Raw genomic sequence first — 14893 nt, 5'->3', positions numbered from 1 at the left:
CTAGCATAGAATTCAAATTAAACAGAAAACCAATCCTGGATTACAATCTAATACAAGAACTGCAGATCCATATTTTTCATTTCTTTATGTATCAAGCTTATATTTTAATTTTTCAGATTATCAAGATTTTTATTATTATGGATTGAATTTATTATAGTCTATATTTTACTTGGTGATTTAGACTGTATTGTCATTCCTATGTTTAGAGTTTAGTAGTAACTTTTGTCTGTTAAAGAGATGGAATTCATTCAGTCATTTACAGCTAACTATACTATACCAGAAAATTATCACTCCATGACATCATTTGTCATGATCATTCATTTGTATTTTACTTTTTCTTCACCTTTCTTTTTAATAATAATTTTATTAGAGTTTTTTCTCATATATAAAATATAAAGTAAAATTCAATAAAAGAAAAAGTAAAGTAAAAAAGTGAGAAAATTATGAGGAAGAAAAGGCAAATAGAAACAAGACAATGTAAAAAAAGTGACTCTTAATTTCCTATGTAGCAGCTGGCAAGCAAATTTTCACAATTCCCTCTTTTAAATTACATCATATTTTTCTTCCTCTCATTGTTCAACCCTTTTTAATCAACAAATCCATAAATCACAAATGATATTTTTTCATTTTTAGCAAAAAAAAATTCATAAAACTTTTTTTGGTCTTTAATAAAAGTATTTGTTATCTTGTCTCTGATGAAAAATGTCAATTTTGTCATTTCAATTAATTCCATCATCAGGCTGGGACAGCTGAAAAGCATCCTTCCAAATAAAAACCCATATAGCATTCTTAGGAATAGAACAGTTGATCCCAGAAGAGAGGTTCCCAGGAGTCCTAATTAATGGGAAGGAATTCCAGGTATCACCTCCAACAGATAAATATGTCTATTTAAAGTCATAACTAAGCCCAACCACAATTGCATTGCACAAACAGTAGTTTATCTAAACATTCTATAGGGGAAAATTAATGGATTGTTTTGCGCCCATAAGAAGAAAGGAATTGGAGGAATTTTTGGATTTGGAGAAAAGATTGGACAGCCACTTCTCTCAAACTGTATAGGGTCTCCTGCTTGAGCATGGGGTTGGACTAGAAGACCTCCAAGGTCCCTTCCATTTTTATTGTGATTGATTGAACTGGTTTCTGCATTACTTTTGAAGCAAGATCATTTTTAATTTTCTGAAATTAGAGTACAATCTTGTATCTTCTTACATGGGAATTAGCTGCTCCGAATGTTGTCAGAAGTTGCTCACTTTTTAGTGACTTGCAGGGTAAAGGTGAATGCAACTGAGACTTTTGCTTATTTTAGAAATATTGGAGGTTTTCTTATACCCTCTTCAACTTTGGCTTTAATCACAACTGAAAAGTAAATATAAAGCCTTTTTAGAATTGTATTTTAGAAAGTCCTCCATAATTATATGGAGGTCTTGATTGATTGGATCTACACAAAGACTATGTCCTTAGTACTTGAAAAACATAAAGAGAAGAGAAGCAAAATAATCTTGTGTAATGTGCTAGGTGAGCCTTGCTGGAGTAACTTGCCTCCATTTCTGATTCCAAAACACTGTCAAGCATGGAATTTGTCTGAAATTACAACAAATAACTAAACAAACAAAAATAAGGCTATCTCTTGGTATTCACATTATTCCATAAAAATCTGGTAGCTATTCTCTGAAGAGAAAAGCTAATCTAATGGTTGAGTTGATCTTTGAACAGGGAGATTCATATTTAAGACCTAACTATGGATTTCACAAGTTATATTGACTCATTCAATCTGTTCTCAGTTCTGCTTACCTATAAGAGTGCTTGTTGTAGGAACAAAATGACTATTCCACTGTGAGATATAAATTCCATCCATACATGATGAATAAATGAATGGTAATTCTTGCCTGAATATTCAAGATTCTTTAAAACATACTTACCTCCTATTCACAGCCTGCCTCCCTGAATGACTTGGCCAATGTCAATAATTTAGCATCAGGGAATAGAAAACTGAAGCAAATCTTTTTAAAATTCAGTTCAATTATTCTCAATTCATAACTAATAGTCTAGAAATAAATGAGGGAAAATGATTTTTCCTGCTTAACACGTTTTTAAGTTGTCTCAAATAATACTGCTGTGGTTGACTTACTTTGAAATTGTATTAACAATTTAAACTACTTTAGAAAATATCACAGTGCCATTAAAAACAATAAAGTGTATGTTACTCACCCATTCTGTATAGTAGCTGCAGGGTCATAAGTCAAGGCCATGCCAGCCTGCACAGAAGAAAGAAATAAGATTACTCTTCTTGGGTTAAAAAAAATCATACTACGCCAGGAAAAATGAAAGGGATTAATAAGCTACTGTATGATCATTTGAGGAGATATTAAATAGAGAGCATTTTATAGCCTCCATTGTTGATATAAACTGGGCTGTGTGTATGTACAGAATTTTGTTCTGAAGGGAAATGAATATGATTGTGTATCTAATTTGTTCCTTAGCTATTTAAGTAAAATGGCTCTGAAAAATGCTCATTTTGGAAATTGAAAACAGCTTAATAGAAACACTTCAATAGAACAGCTTTAATAGAAACATTACCACGAAATGTAAGCCACAACTGACATAGCAAACCAGAAATCAGTGAAACCAGTATTCTCCAATCTGCCATCCAGATAATATTCCCAGAGTGTTCAGCCATCATAGTCAACTCTTCGTGTCATTGTAACCAAGTATCAATTTATCAAAACAAACAACAAAAAATTCCACAAACAAAAATCTGGCACTTTTTGTTTTGACAGTGCTGTGAATTAAGAAGCTTTGAAAGTCTGTGAAACCCAAGTAAATTATTTCTATTTTTTTCACCTCAAACACTTAGAAGTATCAAAATAAATTGCCTTATTAAGGAGGAAAAAGAAAAGTATCAAATGGATAACATGAGCAATGAATAGTGGGACTGTTCCCAAAGACTAATTCTTCAAATAAATTTGATGAATATAAAATGAAAGACCAACCAGAAATGATGTAAGTAAATAAGAGCCAGAATTACAAAATAAAACAAAACAAGTGGTGGACTGATACAGAGGAAAGAGAATATAAGGATATGATATAACTTTAAAAGTCATATGAAAAGAAATGTGGCAAGAAAAATTAAACCAACAGGCAAAAAGCACCTCCAAAGAAAAGCACTTTGAAAAGAAAACAATAGAGTCAATGATGCAAAAGAGAATTGTTGATGGGAAAGTTAATTTGGCACTATTGGCAATGAATCTTTCACTGATAATTTATGACAATTCTGACTGAAAAAATATTGTGGAATTAGAAAATCTATTTTTTAAAAAAAAATTAAAACAATAAATTTGGTAGGATACATTTCAAAATACAGCTGTATATTTAAAAAATAACTTGTTTTTATAATGAAGCATGCCAAGAAACATTTCTGTGTCCATGATATTCCTAATGTATGCTACAGACAAAGTATTTATTAAATGTGTGTAAGTAGGATATCTCTGAATATGCACTGATCCAAATAAAAAAATCCTGAACAATAAATTTGCTTCCATTACAAAATTTTATAATTTAATACCTATGAGGGAACTTTCTCCATTGATTAGTAAAAATGCTATATACCTATTGTTGAGTCATCAGGAAACAACAATAACAACAGAGTTGGAAGGGACCTTGGAGGCCTTCTAGTCAAACACCCTGCTCAGGCAAGAAACCCTATATCATTTCAAACAAATGGTTGTCCTGATATGCTAGTTCTGAAATTTAATATTGTTATTGCTGATCCATACCCTGCTTGAAATGTGAGTCATGAGACAAATGACAAAATTCTGGTCTTATTTTTTTCTGTTTATTTTTATTTTATTCAAGACAAGGTTGAAATACAAAACTCCAAAAAACCCACAGAAAGGACAAAAAAATACAACCTCCCACAAAAAATCAAGACATTAAAAAAGAAAACTGGTGCATCAAAAAAACCCAACACATATGCACATATTATCCCTCCTAACTGAATGCTGATTAATACATTACTATGACATTGGTTCCCACATGTTCCCCCCAATTTTTAAACTAATATGTCTATTTGCAAGTTATTGATGTCTTCTATATATTATATTAGTGAAAAAATAGTTAACAGGAAGAAGAATACTAAAAAAAAACAAATTTAAAGTTTCAAAACTCTCTTTTAATAAACTCTTATTGTAATCCACTATTAGAAAGTTTACCACAGCATTATTTATTTCAAATCATCCCCAAAATTAAAAATAGTTCATCCTGGATGAAATATACATGTCTTTTTCTTAATGCCATCTCATATCCATTTGTTGTCTAATTAAATAGATTCAGTCTCTATAATAAGTCTATCTTCCCATCAAAGTCCAAACAGAAGTGGTTTCTATTTAGGTGTAATAAATCCATCCAGTCTCCCTCAATCTTCATAGGAAAAAGAAATTTGTCTTTTCTCCATTCAATCAGAGTCCTAATATTGTAAGGGATAGGCAGGCTTAAACTTTAAAAAAACAGATGGAATGAACTCAGTTAGTTCTCCAACTGTGAGAATATGTCTTTGGTCTGGATAAAGTTTTTTTAGAGAGAAATGTTCTGCTAGAAGCTGCATACTACCCAATCGTCTTTTCTTAGGTTTCAGCCACTGTTCAAGCATTTCTGAATCTGTGAAACTTGATCAGGGAGCAAACAACACTGAAGCAGAAGGAAACTAAAGGAATGTTTTCTAAATGTTTCTGTATATTTCAATCAAAGGTAAAAAGAAAAATTCAAAAAAGATAAATTCCAAATATTTTGCAAATTCAAAAACTACAGAAATCTTTTGATGAGAGCCTAATGTTGAAATAAATCAAATGAAAGTTTTCACAGTCCAAAAACAAAACAATAAATTCAAAAAGTGACAGCCAAGATCCCAGGCATTGCTTAAGAAAATGAAACTGCTGACAGAAATATGTATATGCCCAGCGAATTTTCAATCATTTCCAAACAGAACTGGAATGTTCAAGACTCCCCTTTCCAACTGGATCCCCGGTCATCTAAAAATTGTCTTTGGTCATTCTTAGCGCTGTCATTCAAATCCAATGCTGCCAGAGAACCAGCATTGGCAGTAAAATCAGCAGATCATCCGTAAGGAAAAAGAAAAGTTCTTACCATGCAGCAGCCGTCTTCGGGAGCATAAATAGGTACTGTTCTGATCTTATGTGGCTGCTCTCCTTCCCTACATTGTGGGAAAGAAAGTCACCAAATATGGCAGTGCAACAAGAAGTGCAGCAAAAGAAGAATGGCATGAGATAGGGCTGACTTGGGATCAGAAGCAAAGGAAATGTGCTCACATCTTCTTGGAATTGGCAATAAACATTATTCTGATCTCACGTGCAACTGATTTTGCCCCCAAATAGGCCGAAATGTAACAGATTTAAAATTTTACGTCCCATAAAAATGTTTAATTTATTGTTTTAACTTTTGTCTAAGAAAGTAAAAAAAGTCTTTTAATTCCACTATTTTTTCCAATCAGATTTGCCATAAATTGTCAAATGAAAAATTCACTGCCAATAGTGCTAAATTAACTTTCTCATCAAGTAACACTTGATAGGAAAAAATAATTGATGGCTGCAGTGAGAAAACACTTTAATATCAGTACCTTTAAGAATTGATTAAATTTATCTCATTCATAGATAATAAATTTGTGGGACACTGAGCACCACAAGGGCATATTTGTATCATGATTAGATTTACATGGGGATGCACATGACCCGTGTTTTCATTTGCTTCTTGTTAGCAACTTAAAGATTAGCTTTGTTGCTTCTGGAGGCACTGTGGCAAATATTTTAAATATGGAAAATAAATATGACCACAGAGGTCTACTATTGTTTTCTTTTCTTTTTAGACACTCTAAAATAGCAATAATTGATGTCAAGTCCCTGGTTTGGGTGTAGGGTAAAGAGTGAAATTATATATTTTGCCTCATGCTATGCTAAATCATTTTCTATTTCTTGCATTAATTGAAATCTACTTGTTCATCCTCCCACACTGCATCAAAACAAAAAAATGTAGACAAGGAAGGAAGTTGGAAGAGAACAATCACAACAGATTAGGAGAAACTACAGTGTCTTTTGTTGTCAAGTTTATAAGTAGGTGCTTAATTATGTTGTTATTTATGTTATTTGTTTGATGTTGGTGATACTTGAAGACTCAAGGCCAATTCTGGGCATAATATGGCAAAACAAAATTAACAAATGCAAGATATAATAAATGCTGAACAAGATGAAAGTATGGACAGGCAACCTAAAAAAAATAAGAAAACCATCACCAACAAGGGGCTCCATCCATCCTAGTCCTGTGAGAACAATCAGATCTTTTAGTAGTAGTAGTAGTAGTAGTAGTAGTAGTAGTAGTAGTAATAATAATAATAATAATAATAATAATAATAATAATAATAATAATAATAATAATAATAAAGTTGGAAGGGACCTTGGAGGTCATCAAGTCCAACCCCCTGCTCAGGAAGGAAACCCTATACCATTTCAGACAAATGGCTGTCCAGTCTCTTCTTAAAAACTTCCAATGTTGGAGCATTCACTGGTTCTGGAGAAAGGTTGTTCCACTGGTTAATTGTTCTAACTGTCAGGAAGTTTCTCCTTAGTTCTAGGTTGCTTCTCTCCTTGATTAGTTTCCATTCGTTGCTTCTTGTCCTGCCTTCAGGTGCTTTGGAAAATAGCTTGACTCCTTCTTCTCTGTGGCAGCCCCTGAGATATTGGAAGACTGCTATCATGTCCTCCCTCATCCTTCTCTTCATTAAACTAGACATACCCAATTAGTGGGAACCTCATTCCAGGGGGTAAGTGCCACAACAGAGAAAATATGTTTCCTGGATTATTATATGTAACACTGTTTAATTGAAGGGTACAGAGTAGACCCACTCTGCTGGCTTATACCAGCCAGGCAGAAACCACAGGAAGTAAGTGATTTCTCAAATAACTGGTCCTATAGTAGAGCTTTATAGGTCATAACCAGCATCTTGAATGGCATCTGGAAACATACTGGTAGCTTGTGCAATTTTTGAAATAGTCATATAGGCAGATGACAAATCCACCACTGTCCACACGACTGCATTCCAAACCATATGAAGTTTCCACTTAGGGGCAGTCCCATGAAGATCACATTGCAATCCAGATATGAAGTCACAAGAGCATGAGTGATTGTCTGTAGGGCTTCCTTGTCTAGAAAGGAGTATAACTTGGATTTAACTAAAAAGTTAAAATTGGAAACAGTACAGCAGTTGTCTAAATCATTGTGTCCGGGGACACCTCTTGAGGATAGGATACATCACTATTTCTTTCCTGGCCAGGGATCCTCAAGGAGACCAATACAAGAATATGGACCCAACTACAGATCCTCTTTCCAGCTTCCTTAATGAACCAAGAATTCCTCTATCCAAAAAAAATAGGTTTCTGATCCAAAAGGTCATAGAATCCTATCCACTTGCTCAAGAATCACCAACTCAAACTAATCCCCAATTAAACCATCAAACATATACCTAGGGTGAATCTGTCTAGTAGAAATCTAGATCCAGATTGACACATGTCTGAGTAACTTTTTCTGCCAAACAACCAAATTATTCCTCATAGCAGCTCTGCACATACTCCTGTATCCTAACTAGTAGAGGCAAGTTAACTTAAATAGGGCTCCTTGACAGTCATTGTCAAGCATGATAAAATAGTCAGGCAGAGAAATACTGATATTTTGTTGCCTTCATCATACACTCCAGGTCTTCCTCCAATGGCACTACCAGAGTCTCTTCTGGCATTTCCTGAAATTCCTCCTTCAACAAGTGCCCCATATTTAGGCAAAATTACACATTGCACGGAGATTATGCCATCCTAGGGTCCAACCACCCACTCATTCCAGGCAATAACCATCAGATACTCAAGATTCCCTGTGGAGCCCCATCTATCTAAGATCTATCAGATCTGTCAAGTGCCTGGCGTGAATCAATGAAATAGACTCTGGTTTCTCATGGAGAAGGTATCACAAGTGAGGAAGAAGGCAGCCAGAGAGTGATCTAGATTGATGTCAGTCACAGCTACTGAGACAAAAAAAATGTTTAATGTATAGCTATCAGCATGCATGAAATTATCAAAAACTTCGAACAGGTTTTTAACTCATGAGTTGCCTTGGACTAAGTGAAATCCCTAAGACTCTATAGCAAGGCTGATAATGGAATCTAGTGATTCAAGTGCCAGCAGGGGGTGCAATACACCAGCAGCAACCAACTATTTCTTATAGCCCAACTTTAATCTGGTTAGTGCAGAATGTCAGAGAGCCTACAAGGATTTGTGGATAAAAACAGCTTCCAGCTCTCTTGCAACTTCAGCTGAAGAAAAAACCCCAAATATCCTCATCATCTTGTTTCATAATAATCACATATTTTTGCACAGCAGTAAATAACTCCACCTAACTTTTCATTTCTTCTTTTCTATTACAATTCAGGCTTTGACAAAAGTGCTGGGCCTAGCAAAACATTTCATCTTAATTGCCTTATAAGTATCAGTTGGGGAGTTGAGGGAGTGGTTTGACAGATAGAGTAATACAACAACACTAATCTGATATCACATGTTTCTACTTTATCAGTGACTCAAAAAGTTGTAAAATAAGTTACATCACACAATATAGAATGAATTCTTTTCTCTACATTTCTAAGTCAGTTTTAACCCCAGCTGGCTTTCAAATATATTTTGTATCACACTTTACAAGCATCTTAAATTCAAACACTTCATTCTTTTTCAATCATAAATCAGAAAGAAGAACACCATTATGGGAAGTCAGCCCCCCCTCCCCCAGAAGGAAATGTTCTTGGAAATATTTAAAAGGCAGAATATATTTCCCTAAAGGAAAGGGTACTTTCACATGATAACCAAATCAGGTAAAAGAAACTGGCAATTGAAGTTGTATTTTGCAGCAAACAACAAAGCCTGATGGACTTAGTTTTCCTATAACAATAGAGCAAGTCAATTCAATGTAGCTTATTTTCTCTATTGACATCAGATTATGGTATTTATGATGTTCTGTAATGTTTGGACATTATTTAATTGCAAGAAGTGGGCTGATGGATTCAAACTTTATTAGTTTCCACTGAAATGAAAGTTAATTCCAATCTGAACGGAATCAAAACTACAATTAACAATAATGTACAAAATATCTCATATTTTATCAGCACTGTAAAATAGAACTGTATTGATTTTGTATGAATTCATTGAGTATGGGGTTGTAATCTCAAATCCTTATGTAAATAGTGCATGATTCTATTCTGAATCAAAGTTAAATGGAATTAAACTCATTTGAATTTTGCTGCATTTTTCTTTTTTTGATTTCAGTAATACTGAAAACCCATCTTCTTCAAGTTTGTCAAATTTCTTCAAAAATAATTATAACTATTATGACTTACCTCTCCTTCCCTTGGCCAGGGTCTCCCATTCTGGGTATATTTGCTTTGATTCTGTCGTTTCTTTTGTCCTCCATCAGCAAATTTGCACAGCAAAGGTTCTGTTGGGGCTGTAAAGACAGGAAAACCCAGTACGTGTTAGCTAGCCAATCAAAGAAAAATTCAGCCATCCGCTATCTCTTATAATATCCATTTTTAATGTTAAGCTTTTCACCTACCCTATGCATTTATTGATATTTTTTAGAAATAGCTTTATGGATATAGATATTCTAGCTTTTACAAGTAGGAAGAGATATGGAATTAGAAAATTTGTGAAAGACAACATTTTGTATCTTTAGATGCAGTATATATTACAGTATATATAGTATTTACAAAGATGAGTATAATGCAGATAATGGTTTTCCTTGTGACTATGAAATTAAAAATTGGACTTTAAAGAAGCAGGGTAGAAACAGTATTGATGCTTTTGAATATTGGTGTTAGAGACGATTCCTGAGAATAACATGCATAGCCAAATATCCAAACAAACAGATCATAAAAAAATTAATCTGGATTTCTCATTTGAGGCACAAATGACCAGGCTTAAACTATCATGATCTGGTCATTTTATAAGAAGATCCAGGCTCCTTGAGAATTCCATAATGCTGAGTAAGGTGGAAGGAAAGAGAAAAAGAATATGACCAGCAGAAAGATGGCAGAGCTTGAATACAGCCGTGATGGATGCAATGTTGGAAGAACTGAAGTGCCAGATTGAGAACTGATCATCATAGAGGTCATTAAGATCTGATGCTGATTTAATGGATAATAATAATGATAATGATAATACCTTTGTCAATAGTTTGGATTTGAATGTAATAAAAACTACTGCAGCATCAAGTTGAAAAGTTTTTTGAAAACAAATAGGTTAAGGTTTTACAGAATTTTAAAATCCAAAAAAGACAGGAATCTTGTTCATGACATGCCTAGTATTACAATTGTTGAAAAGTCTGGTTTATGGATGTTGCTATACCAGGTGATAATAGGATTGAGAAAAAACAACTGGAAATAATAAAATATTGATAAATATGGAAGAAGAAATTCATTGTTATATCAATCATGATAGGAGAACTTGAAGTCATACTAATTTGAAAATTTGCAGATGACACCAAGCTGGCAGGAATAGCCAACACTCCAGAAGATAGGCTTAAGATACAGAAGGATCTTGACAGATTTGAACATTGGACCCTATCTAAAAAATGAAATTCAATGGTGAAAAAAGTAAGGTTCTACATTTAGGCAGGAAATGTACAGGTATCGTATAGGTGGTACCTGGCTCAATAGTAGTAACTGTGAGAGGGATCTCAGAGTCCTAGAGGACAATCACTTAAATATGAGCCAGCAGTGCGCTGCAGCTGCCAAAAAAGCTAACACAGTGCTAGGCTGCATTAACAGAGGAATAGAATCATGTGAAGTGTTAATACCACTTTACAATGCCTTGGTAATGCCACACTTGGAATACTGCATCCAGTTTTGGTCACCACGATGTAAAAAAGATGTTGAGACTCTAGAAAGAGTACAGAGAAGAACAACAAAGATGATCAGGGGACTGGAAGCTAAAACATATAAAGAATGGTTGCTGGAATTGGGTATGTCTAGTTTAATGAAGAGAAGAATAAGGGGTGACATGATAGCAGTATTCCAATATCTCAGGGGTTGCCACAAAGAAGGAGTCAAGCTATTCTCCAAAGCACCTGAAGGCAAAGAGAGAAGCAACCTAGAACTAAGGAGAAATTTCCTGACAGTTAGAACAATTAAACAGTGGAACAACCTGTCTCCAGAAGCTGTGAATGCTCCAACACTGGAAGTTTTTAAGAAGAGACTGGATAACCATTTGTCTAAAATGGTATAGGGTTTCCTTCCTGAGCAGGGGGCTGGACTAGATGACCTCCAAGGTCCCTTCCAACTTTATTACTACTACTACTATTACTACTACTACTACTACTACTATTATCATCATCTTCCTTTTGTTGTTGTTTAGCTTCTAAGTCGTGTCCAACTTTTCGCAACCCCATGAACCATAGCATGCCAGGCTCCCTGTCTTCCATTGTCTCTCTGAGTTTGTCCAAATTCATGCCCACTGCATCAATGACACTATCTCACCATCTCAAAAGACTTCCTAGCTATCCGAAAATATTGAATTTATCAATCCTGAAGACCCTAATTTTACCAATGACCACCCTGCTTTGAACTGCCTAGGTTTTTAGATGCTATATTAATAATTCATGCTTCCTTCATTAAGACTTTAATTATTATGTTCCAACTAGTCTTGGACTGAATGTAATCGTAAATTTCTCACACATAATAATATTTCTTTTGTGCTCTAATAATCAGCATTCCATGCTTCAAAATGAAGAAAAATACAAATTATCATTTTGATGAAATATTGTTTCTTGTACTTAGGATACACTCAAATGATAATATCCTAAAGTTTATAACAATAGAATTGTAATTGGCTTACAATTTAAATTTAGAAAAGGTAGCTACAGAAAATTAGCCTTGGCTGATCCTAAATAAATGCAGTTGGCTTGAACTTGATCAATTTACCTAGTAAACTGATAAACATCCTAGAAGAAGACAATAGCAAACGAAGAAAACTATAGAATGTGTCCGTGTAATCATCAGGATTTAAGTTTGATTTAAAAGTTCTTTAGAAAAAATAATCTACTGGTCTGCATCTATGGATCTGTTATTATTTTAAAAAGGATAATTTTTTGAAGAAGAAATCAGCAACCATTAGCTGAAAGTAAAACTTGATGGGGAGAAATAAAGAAGAAAGTATATAGTACCTTATGGTTAGAGCTCTTGTTACAATCAGAATTTTTTTTTTTTTACCAAAATCACTGAGATTATTCTTCTAGGTCATTTGTGATTGACATATAGAAAGAATCTATACTGTTGCTCTTGTGAAGGGAGTAGAGAGTGAAAGATAAGTCTTTTAAAAGAACAGGTTTTTACTCTTTTTCTCTTTTTCAATATCTTCTGCATAGATATTTGAATAAGTGAAATAAATAAAAGATCAAAGTTATTTTTCCTCAAACTATCAAATTAACTTGGTTCCCCCTATTAAATCCTCTTAGCTTGAAACAGTTGGCATTTGACTTTCCTTATGCTTCCCAGCTGATATTCATAAAATAGTCATTACAGTTAATACTGTTCAACAAATGTTCAAGAGGTTGTTGACCAAAAATAAAAACAAATAACAAAACGCCTATTATTTGGAAAGAATCCAAATCTATTATATGCTATAACTTTTGATTTCTCTAAAGACAAATTAATGTTTAACAGTAGGGTTTACTCTCTCTTGAAATACTTCATTACTTTTCTAGTTTTCTCTCACAAGGTAAAATTATCGGTAATATAGGAATGTTTATTAGCTTTCTTTCTGTTTCATTAGAAAATGTGTCAGGGCCATGTGAAATGGATGGTTCTCTTCTTTTCTAGAACTGATTTAAAAAAAAGAGTCAAATGGTCTTATTCCTGAGAATCAGATCTTAATTCCTAAGATCTCTTGATTTTCAACCGACTTCAGAAAAAAGATTTTGAAAATGCTGTCGAAATGGTTGGAGAAATCACAAAGTAGAATGCATGGAAATCCTATATTTCATTCTCATTTAAGGAAATTCTCATCGGGTTTTTGTAAAAGAAGCTAGGTAAGCCATGTGGCGTGAGTGGGCAATTCCCTGTCACTAGGGAAGTAAGTTGTTCTGAAGATCAGCTGCCACAAAGAAGTTCAATGGAACCTTGAGAAAAGTATGGACCCAATAAAATCCACTGTGATCAAGTTTAGTAGCAGAAGCAAATACATATATGTTGAGCAGATGATCTAATTCATTATCTATTAGACATGTGTTTTATTTGTATCAACTGATGAGGAAAGTTTGTGTGTATATATATTTGTGTGTGTGTGTGTGTGTGTGTGTGTGTGTGTGTGAGAGAGAGAGAGAGAGAGAGAGAGAGAGAGAGAGAGAGAACATTCTATTTGTATTGAGTTTTGAAAATAAACACTGATTAGACTCTCTTCTAAAATATTTCACCTAAACTAAATGAAATAAACCCTTTGAGATATAATTATCAGATACCATATATTTTACAATGTCTGCAATATGATAAAAACAGGTTAAATCTATAATTTGGTTTAATAACAACAAATAACAGTTCATACAATTTAACATTATATTCTTAAATAAAATCTAATAATCAACTATTTCATTATAGTCCATACATCTTAGAGTATTATCTGACTATTTGGTCTAATTTTCTGAAGTATTTGTGCTGCTTCCAGGGCACCATTTCATAAGGGTTGAAGGAGAAACTAGGATATAGCAAAAGCAGAAAACATACCAAGTATTTTGTAGAGATGCTCTAACACAAAAAAATAATTACAAATCTAATTAGAGGTAACTTGAAATGGAAAAGTCTTTAATCGTTACCTAAATGACTGCACAGTAGGAATTAGATGAATGTTTATAAGACAACCTTTCACAGTATTGGTTATCATCCAAAGTTTTTTAAAATAGAATCTTCCATATTCATTTTAAACAGCTTTGGCTGTGCCTTAGAACAATATTAAACAAAAGAAATCAGGCACAAGGGAAAATGATGTAACAATTTTGCCCTTCTCAACAGCTATTGATGCCATCAATCATGGCATTTTTGAAAGATTATCTAGATACTTGAAGGTTCTGAATGGAAATGTTCTATTTGTATAGCTGATTATTCTTCTATAAAAAAGCAGATACTTCAAAGTATAAATTGGCATTTATATAAACATTGACATATATTATTCGGGATGATATGCATTATTTGAGAATATGGACAATCTGAAAATGTTACATTCAGCTACTCTTCTTTTTTATTTAATTGGTGTTTTGGAACCAATAAACTAACCTTTAATTCAAATAACTGAGCTATAGCTTTCTGGATGGTTTTGCTCCCAGCTAAAAAAATATTCAACATGTATTGGATGATTGCATTCCATTTAGAGAATCAAATTTACAATCTCTGGCATATGTCCAGCACTGACATTAGAAGCATGCATTGTCTCACTGAATTAGAATCTTCTTCTCTGCTTAGATAGACATACTAATTACAGTATATTATAAATATACTACTGTATATCTGAAAGCTTCAGCTGGTGCAAAAGCTGGAACTCAGGCAGTTAGAATGACACACATTACACATCTGGGCCATAAGCTGCATTGTTTACCAGTTTGCTTTGATTTACCAAATCAAGGTGCTATTTTTGACCTGGCTGGATTATTTAAGGACTGCCTGTACTCAATTATATTCTGTTCATCCCATCAAATCTGGCAGAAGAGGTATGTTGTAGGTCCCATCTGGTAGAATCCAAGAGATGGGTCTTTTCTGCCTTGATGCCCATCTTATATAGAACACAATTTCCACTCAGGTGAGGTTAGCAACATT

The 14893-nt window shown here is 33.8% G+C and overlaps 1 protein-coding gene across 4 annotated transcripts in view; it reads right to left on the bottom strand.

Annotated features, from left to right (window-relative positions):
* RBMS3 (RNA binding motif single stranded interacting protein 3) overlaps nucleotides 1-14893 on the bottom strand; it is a 591790-nt gene that overhangs the window by 127716 nt on the left and 449181 nt on the right. For all 4 annotated transcript variants that reach the window (XR_005556757.1, XM_039343747.1, XM_039343746.1 and 1 more), the window contains exons 7-8: nucleotides 9434-9540; nucleotides 2209-2255 (exon numbers count right to left, since the gene is read on the bottom strand). Coding sequence is in view for 3 of the 4 variants with exons in the window: in XM_039343747.1 (XP_039199681.1) it covers nucleotides 2209-2255; nucleotides 9434-9540 (154 nt within the window). In the remaining variant the exon portion in view is untranslated. The remainder of the gene's footprint in view (nucleotides 1-2208; nucleotides 2256-9433; nucleotides 9541-14893) is intronic.

Source organism: Crotalus tigris, unplaced genomic scaffold, assembly GCF_016545835.1.
Source record: "Crotalus tigris isolate CLP2741 ecotype Arizona unplaced genomic scaffold, ASM1654583v1 scf7180000017871.4482833, whole genome shotgun sequence".
In the NCBI taxonomy this organism is placed as follows: Eukaryota; Metazoa; Chordata; class Lepidosauria; order Squamata; family Viperidae; genus Crotalus; species Crotalus tigris.
This window is presented reverse-complemented; position numbering and strand designations above follow the sequence as displayed.